This window comes from Suricata suricatta, chromosome 10 (genome assembly GCF_006229205.1).
Source record: "Suricata suricatta isolate VVHF042 chromosome 10, meerkat_22Aug2017_6uvM2_HiC, whole genome shotgun sequence".
In the NCBI taxonomy this organism is placed as follows: domain Eukaryota; kingdom Metazoa; phylum Chordata; class Mammalia; order Carnivora; family Herpestidae; genus Suricata; species Suricata suricatta.
In genome coordinates, this window is record NC_043709.1 from 3,302,155 (window position 1) to 3,309,425 (window position 7,271).

A 7,271-nucleotide genomic window follows, 5' to 3' on the forward strand; every position below is an offset into this window, starting at 1 on the left:
GAAGCGTGCCGGTGCTCCAGCCCTGGGACCCGGTGGGCCAGCCTGAGGGCTTTGAACGTGGCTGTTTTATTTGGAGATTTATCTGGACTAGGCTGGCCTCTGCTGAAGGCGTCTGGGCCACATCCGTGTGGCCGTTCTGTCTGCCCAAGTCTCTCCCTCCGCCCTTTACGTGGCCAGGCACCTGCCGTCCCCGCGCCTGGGGAGCCCCCAGGGCCGTCAGTGCGAGACAGGGGGTCCCCAGGCGATGGGGGGGCAGCACGGACTGGACCCGCCGCCTCCGCTTACGGGCCTTTCTGTCGGTAGCGACTGGGGGTAAGGGGCCATCTGGACACCGGAGCATCCGGGGACGGGAGCTCGGGCTCAGACACGGTCATGCCCGAGAAGGAGGCGGAGGGGTGAGGCGACGGAGCAGGAAGGAAGCAGCGCAGGAGGAGCCCTCTGGTCCTCGGGCTCTGGTCGCACGCACACCGCCACGTGACCGGCTCGCCAGCTGATGCCAGAGACAAAGCAGGTAGGATTCCGATGCCACGCGCCTGACCAGGAGCGCCGGGCATTCCATTCCGGGGACAGCTTGGCACAGCTGCCAGCAGCCTAGCCCGGGGAGGAGAGGGTCCCCTCCATGCCCCACGGGGAGAGTCACCGAAGACCAGGCAGCCATTTTGGGGCCAGCCCTGCCAGAGGAGAGGACGCAGAACCTGGGGGTACCCCCTACCCCCGCACACACACAATAACCCCACAGCCAGAACGGCCTCTGCTGCGCCGGCTGGATGTCCCAGAGAGAACGCCCTGCACCCCCAAGGCCTGCAGGCCTGTGTGGGGCTCAGGACACCACACATCCGTTAAGGCGGCCGGGCAGCCGGGCCTGGAGGGTCCTTCTGGGATGGCAGAGACCCGATGCCGTGAGGTTTGGCAGCGCCGCCACTGGGTCAGGGCCAGAACCCCCAGAGACAAGCCCTTCCCCTCCTGGCAGGGCAGGGAGGGCCCCACAGGTGACATGTACAGCCCCTGACATGCTCAGGACACACGTGTGTCCCTGCAGGCCAGAACATGCATGTCTGGCGCCTACTGGGAGCCCAGGCAGGTCTGGGTAACGTGATGAGCAACGTGCCTGCAGCTCGCTGCGGCGTCCCTTACTGTGACAACGTGAGGAACATGGAAGCCCCCCAGCCCCCCGCACCACCGTTTTATTATAATTTAAAATGTAATTATAAAAGGCTAATTTGAATGTAAATATCGCCATTAAACACACGAAAGGCGAATCGAGATTTAAGAGCCCCCGCAAACCAGCAGGTAAATATTTCAGCTACATGCTCTTCCTGTCTTCGGAGATCCCAGAATTAAGGAAGGGCGTTTCACCGAAAATCCCAGCCCTGGCCTTAGAAGCCAACGGCTCAAGGACAGCAATCCAGTTTCAATTCTGAGGGAAAATTCTCTCTCTTCTTAAAAAAAAAAAAAAAAAAAAAAAAAAGGCCGTTTTACTTTGCACATCTCGGGCTCACGTCTCCAACCACAACCGCCAATCACTTGACAATAATCCTCGTCTCCGCTGCCCACAGGTCTGCTCGGAGATCCTGCCCCTCAGCCACGGACGGGGCCGCAGACCCGGCCGTGCGTTCCAGGGCCCCACGGCCACGGCCACGGCCACCCGACCCGCCCGGGGTCCGACGCGCTCCAGTCTGCCCTCAAGACTCGCGCCCCTGCCCAGTGAAAGCTCGTGTTGGGAGGGTCTGTGCCAGTTCCAGCGTTTCCCACTTACACTCCACCCCTCCCACCTACACGGTCTCGGAGGCTGCTTTGGTCACCCCCGCCTGAAAGAGAGATCTCTTCAGAGCATTTGGGGGGTTCAGGTTAAACAGATCACAGCTAAGCGGTTCCAGAATTCAAATTAAAAAAAAAAGAGAGAGAGAAATGGACGTAAAAGCAGTTTTAAAAAACGAAATCTCATTTTTTGAAAGCGAAATATTATCATTTGCCAACAAAGCTTTATGGGTGAAGGGGAAGCCTGGCAGGCAGCGGACTGTCCTCTCAGCCCTCACCCCGACTGGGGCCACTTGCACCCCCTGACTCACCCGCCTTGAAGGGGTGTCCAGGCCGAGGACCCCCTCGGCGGGCAGGCTGGCAGGGAGCCCAGCCGATCAGCCACCACAGCCTTCCCAACGTCCCCCCCCACCCCGCCCCCCCGGAAGCCAGGAGGACCGTCTCATTCCCAGCCCCAGCCGGATCCCTTCCTCCGCGTCCCTAACTCGAGCTGGGAGCCGGGCCTGGCTTCTCAGGGCGCCTTCCTGGCTGGGCTGAGGCAGGCGATTTAGCAGGAGCAGAGCTGGACACGATCCACAGAGCAGGAAGAGGGACGCGGCTCCCGGAGAAGCGTCAGAGGGAAGTTTCTGCCGTTTTACGAATTCCGCAAATGGCCCTCCAGTGCCAGCTCTGCGCCGGTCGGTCAAGAGTTACAGACACACCCTCTTGGGCCGGCGAGGGTGTGTGTGAGGGTTAGTGTGTGGCTTGACCATGGCAGGCCGGGCTCTCCGACAGCCTGCAGACTCCTCCCAAGTTCATGGGAGAAGGGATTCTGGGAGGAGTAACAGAGTCACAAACACTGCCCGAAATCGCCCTCGATGGCTTCCTCCTCCGGGAACGGGCTCTTCTCCTCATGCAGTCCTGGTGTTCCTCACTTCCATCCCGTGACTACCCGTCATCCCCAGCAGACAAAGGCCCATCAGGTCTAGGCCAAGGGAGGGTCCCTCTAGCCCACCATCCGAAACCTGGCTACCCTTTCTGGAGCTTGTGAATGCGCCCTTGCAGCCTTGAGAAGCCCATCACAGAAGGAGAAAATTAAACTTGAGAAAGTTAGCCTCCACTCGACAAAGAAAGCCTGACGTTCCCATGGAATCTTCCAAGAACCACAGGTCAGGGGGACTCTCTTTTCTCCCCTCTCTATACGTCGAGGTCCCTGACCGGGCTCTGAGGGCCTGTGACAGTCAGATACTTGAGCTCCGCCGGCCCAAGCCAACGGGACCCTGGTCAGCCCTGAAAATGAGCATTTCGTATAAAAGATCCATTGTCTTTGCTTGGAGACAGTTCCTGCCTTCCCTTGGTCCTCAGCCACAGAACATCAGGATGCCCCGGTCTGTCCTTGTTCCAACGACAGGTTTTGAGCAAGGCAATCTCGCTGGGTCTTCCTGACCGTCAGCGAAGGGACGAAATTCTCCTCGACAAAACGTTCTGGTAAACGTACACTTACATTCGGCCAAAGAGCAGTTAGCTCATATCAGTGTCGAAACCCTCCCACCAAATCGCCAGCCGCATGGCCAGCAGGATGCTGGCAGCTGGCATGGCCATTCCGGACCCCGGAGTCACGACGTCTTGCCCTCATTCTTCCCCTGGACCCTGAACAGGCGAGAGGCTGAGGTCAGACACTGGGGTCAGCGCCCAAGTGAGTTCAAGTGCCTTTCCGGGGCGGGAGCACGTCCCAGGACCTTGAGGCTTGCCCCCCGCCCCCTGCTCCAGTGCGCCCAGTGCCTCCCAGCCAGGTCCCCATGGCAAGGAAAGCCCTAGTGTTGCAGGTTCCTGGCAGTCTACCGGTTAGGAAACATCAAAGTTCACTTGTACCACCACCTGCGGGCCACGGGGGAATGAACTTGTAGGTACCCTTTCTCGGGAAACCAAAACCGGACTCCCCGTTTCTTAGAAACTCAAAAATATCATCATCACTGGCAATAAAAATGGCAATTACCACTTACAACAATAACAATGGCAGCAGCGCAGCTGTTTATGGCTCCCTGCCACGTGCCAGGAACCGTGCTCTGTGGAATTCGCGTTTCTGGACACCCTAAACACCCCTCCGAGGTTAGATTTATTACTCGCGTTCTGTGACTTGGGGTGCAGACCCAGGGAGGCCCGAGGATGTGCCCTGACCAGCGCCACACATTGACCCAGGAGCAGGGACAGGACCGGAGCTGCCCCATGTGAGCCAAGACACCCCCTTTTAATGGGGTTCCTGCAAGAGTATCTTCCTTTCTCCCCAGACGTGCAAGCACACCCCATAAGCCCAACGAATACCAAGTAGGATGGTTCTAAGATATCTTCCTGGCTGCCCTGCAAGGGTCTCCCTCCCTTCCCAGCACTGCCCCTCATTAGGGGCACCCAGTGCTTTCCATGGACAGCAGGGAGCACTTGCTCAGGCAGAGTGCCCGTCGGGGCAGGCAAAGCCCTCTGGAGCCTCCCTCAGCCCCAGGAACTGCCTTCCAGTCAGGCCTCATCCACCCGGGTCCGTACAGGCCCCGGCACCCTGCTGAGGATGGGAGCAAGCGAGACCAGGTCACAGACGACCCGTCAGGCACAGACCACGCAGAGCCAGAGTCATCCTGCTGCACGGTTCCCGGCTGTTCCGCTGAGCCCAGCAAAATGCTGTGTGCACCTGTTCAGGTGGCGTGTGGAAGGCGCCCACAGCGGAGAGCCCCTCGTCACACACGGCCTGTGCTGAGCAGCGGCCCCCACCAGTGTCCTGGAAACCCCTCGCCCGGGACCTGGAGCCTCCAGTGGCCAAAGGCTGGGCATGACGCAGCCCCAAATGCAGGCGACAAAACACCACAGGGCTGGCCCTGGTTTAAAACAAAACGGAAACAACCGGGCCATCCGCCCACTTGCCCAGCACAGTTCCTGAGCCCCTGTCCCCTGCTTAGCACGATCTCCCTATTAAACGAAGCGATAAAATCCAGACAGGTGCCAGTCCATTTTTGGAACCTGGACTTTGGTGTGCATGTCCTCAAGAATAAAATGTGCCCAACACGGTAAGAAGCCCCTGGTGGGGGCCCCCGGTCTCCACTGGAACTGGGCTGGCTCTGAGGAACAAGGACAAAGGCAAGACAGGACAGTGCTGGTGCTGAGATAGGGGGTGTGGGGAGAGCGCTGTTTACTAGAGACTCCCAAGTGTCAAGACCATCACATTCCGTGTGCCAGGGATACACTTGGAGGGGGAGATGGGTCTTGGCAGCTTGGACAAACAGCAAATCCCCACCAAGTGGCTCTGGGGGTGCCTCCTTGGATGCTCTCTCAGCCCGTCCCTGCTCCCACAGGCCCACGGAGAAGGAGCAGTGGACGCCCCATCTTCGGGGGTCTGGCTTAATCCTGAGGTATTCCCAGGAGTCTCAGCGGGAGGCCACCCCTTCCTGCCCATCGTGAGATACGTTACAGGTCCTCCGTGGGCCTGGGGAAAACGGCTGCTGCGTTCTGCAGGCGAGGCCCCCGTGGAACTTGGGCTCCTTCTAATTACTAACCTGGTCACCGCCATCGGCGAGCTGCGGCTCCATTTCTGTGCCCCCATTTCTGAGATCGCTCCTGAAGGTCCCACCCGGGATTCCCGGCTCCTAACTGCCTCTCATGGAGTCATAAATAAGAATTCAAAACGGAGGAGGTGGGGAGGTGGTTCGGGAGAGGAAGATGAGCTGAAAGGCAGCCGCCGGGTCCGTTCCAAGGCACTGAACCAAACTCGCCGCCTCTGTGCAGGGGTGGCCAGATCTTACTGAGAGGGCCTCCTCTTCCTCGGCTCTAGGGACCTGCGCGGCCCGGGGAGAAGTGGTCGTGAGGCAGGCCTGGGCTGCTCGGGCCTCCATCCGTGTTCCCGGAAACACGGCCTGTGGGAGCCAGCTCGCAACTCTGGGTGTTACAGAAACAGGCCCCCACTGCCCATTATTTTGTGGGCAAAGGACCCGGCGAGGTCCTCCAAACCACATCAATAAGATGGGGAGGGCAGAAGGGAAATCACACCTGTGATACGACAGTATTAAAAAGCAGGCTTAATCCACCCCCCACGGGTTTCACTTTAATGGGACAGGGACATGGGAGTACAAGCGTGCATGTGAAAATCCCAAACGGCCAGAACCAACGAACTAAACTAGAGCGAAGACGGGGCTGGCCCGAGGAGACCTCCTTGGCTTCTGAAACCCAACTTTGAAGAAATTAATTTCAGCGTTACCTTAAAACCCTGTAATTACGGCAAACACGCATTCCTTCACCCATGTCTCGCTCCCCACAAAGTCCCCAGGGCCGCCGGCTGGGCCTGTGTGTGAGCCACCTATAAAGGGGGATTTATTACGAAAAGTTATGAGTTGTTTTTCGTTTTATGCCACCATAAACAAGAGCCTCCACACAAGGGCCTTTCACTCGCCCAGCCCAGCGGCTGCCAGCGCTCGGCTGAGGGCCCCCTACATTGGCTCTCCATAAATGCTTGACCAGCAGGAAAAAAAAAAGTAAGGAGCAGTGCTTTCCCTGGTTTAGGGAAGGGAATGAAAGATGTCAATTTTTCAAAAAAGAAAAAAAGGGAGGATCACAATGTCCAAATAATCCTTCCAAGTCCTATCAAACCTAAAATCAGATGCTTTCTCCTTTTCTATTCTGTTTAAGACGCCTGCTAACGCTATTTCCGTGTGCAACAAAACTCTCTCTGGCTAATGGTCTGCACACCTGAGATCAGAAGCTGTATTTCATGAATCCCAAGTTCCTGCATTTTAATGACGGCCTGGCCAGTGGAGTTCTTGCCGAGCTGACCAGGCTTCAGGTTCAAGAGCAACCTCCTTCGTCTGTGGAAGGCCTGCCCTACAGGCTCTTCTAAGAAATCCCTTCATTAATATTTAAATACTCACTAAGTAGCGAAAGTGAGAAATGCACTTACCGTCCTCAGGAGTCGCCCGGAACCCGATGGTGACCCCGGGACTCGCAGGTCGACTGCCCTGCCCTTGCCGGAGGAACGCGCCCCCACGCAGCCGGCGCTGCGCTGCGGTGCCCACGCCGCACAGGCCCCGGGCGAGCCACGGGTGTCAGTCCTGGGTCCCAAACGCTTCCCTCCTTCGCGCGCGCGAACCGCAGCGGGCAGCGCGGTGCCATCTCCCGCAACTCTTCGCAGGGCGGGACGGCTCCGGGACGGCTGCGGGACGGAGATGGCCAGGCGAGGCGCACGGCCAGGCCCCGCTCTCGCGGTCCCGCACCGCGCCGCTCCTCCTCCGCTGACTCCGGCTTGTCCGTATGGAACCGCCGGTCCTCTCGGAGGAGCAGAACCCGGTCTCTGCATCCAAGACGAGCGCCTCGAGGGACCTTTGTCCGGGATGAAAACGAAAGCGCGCCGCGCCGGGGGCGCCCACGCCCTGCCGGGGAGGTCCTGGCCGGCGCGCCCCGCGACTTTCTCCAAGTTCACGTGCTTCCCCGGCAGGCGGGCGGCGCGGGCCCGAACTTGCAGGGCCGGGCCGTCGGGCGCGCTGCGGGCTGCGGGCGGGCTC

At 59.2% G+C, this 7,271-nt stretch overlaps 1 protein-coding gene across 1 annotated transcript in view; it reads right to left on the bottom strand.

Annotated features, from left to right (window-relative positions):
• The window catches only part of LOC115304751, a 36,004-nt gene extending 28,807 nt beyond the window's left edge, over positions 1-7,197 (bottom strand). Inside the window, exon 1 of the mRNA XM_029955021.1 lies at positions 6,671-7,197. Coding sequence (XP_029810881.1) covers positions 6,671-7,066 — 396 coding nt within the window. The 5' untranslated portion in view covers positions 7,067-7,197. The remainder of the gene's footprint in view (positions 1-6,670) is intronic.
• Between the last annotated feature and the right edge of the window lie 74 nt (positions 7,198-7,271).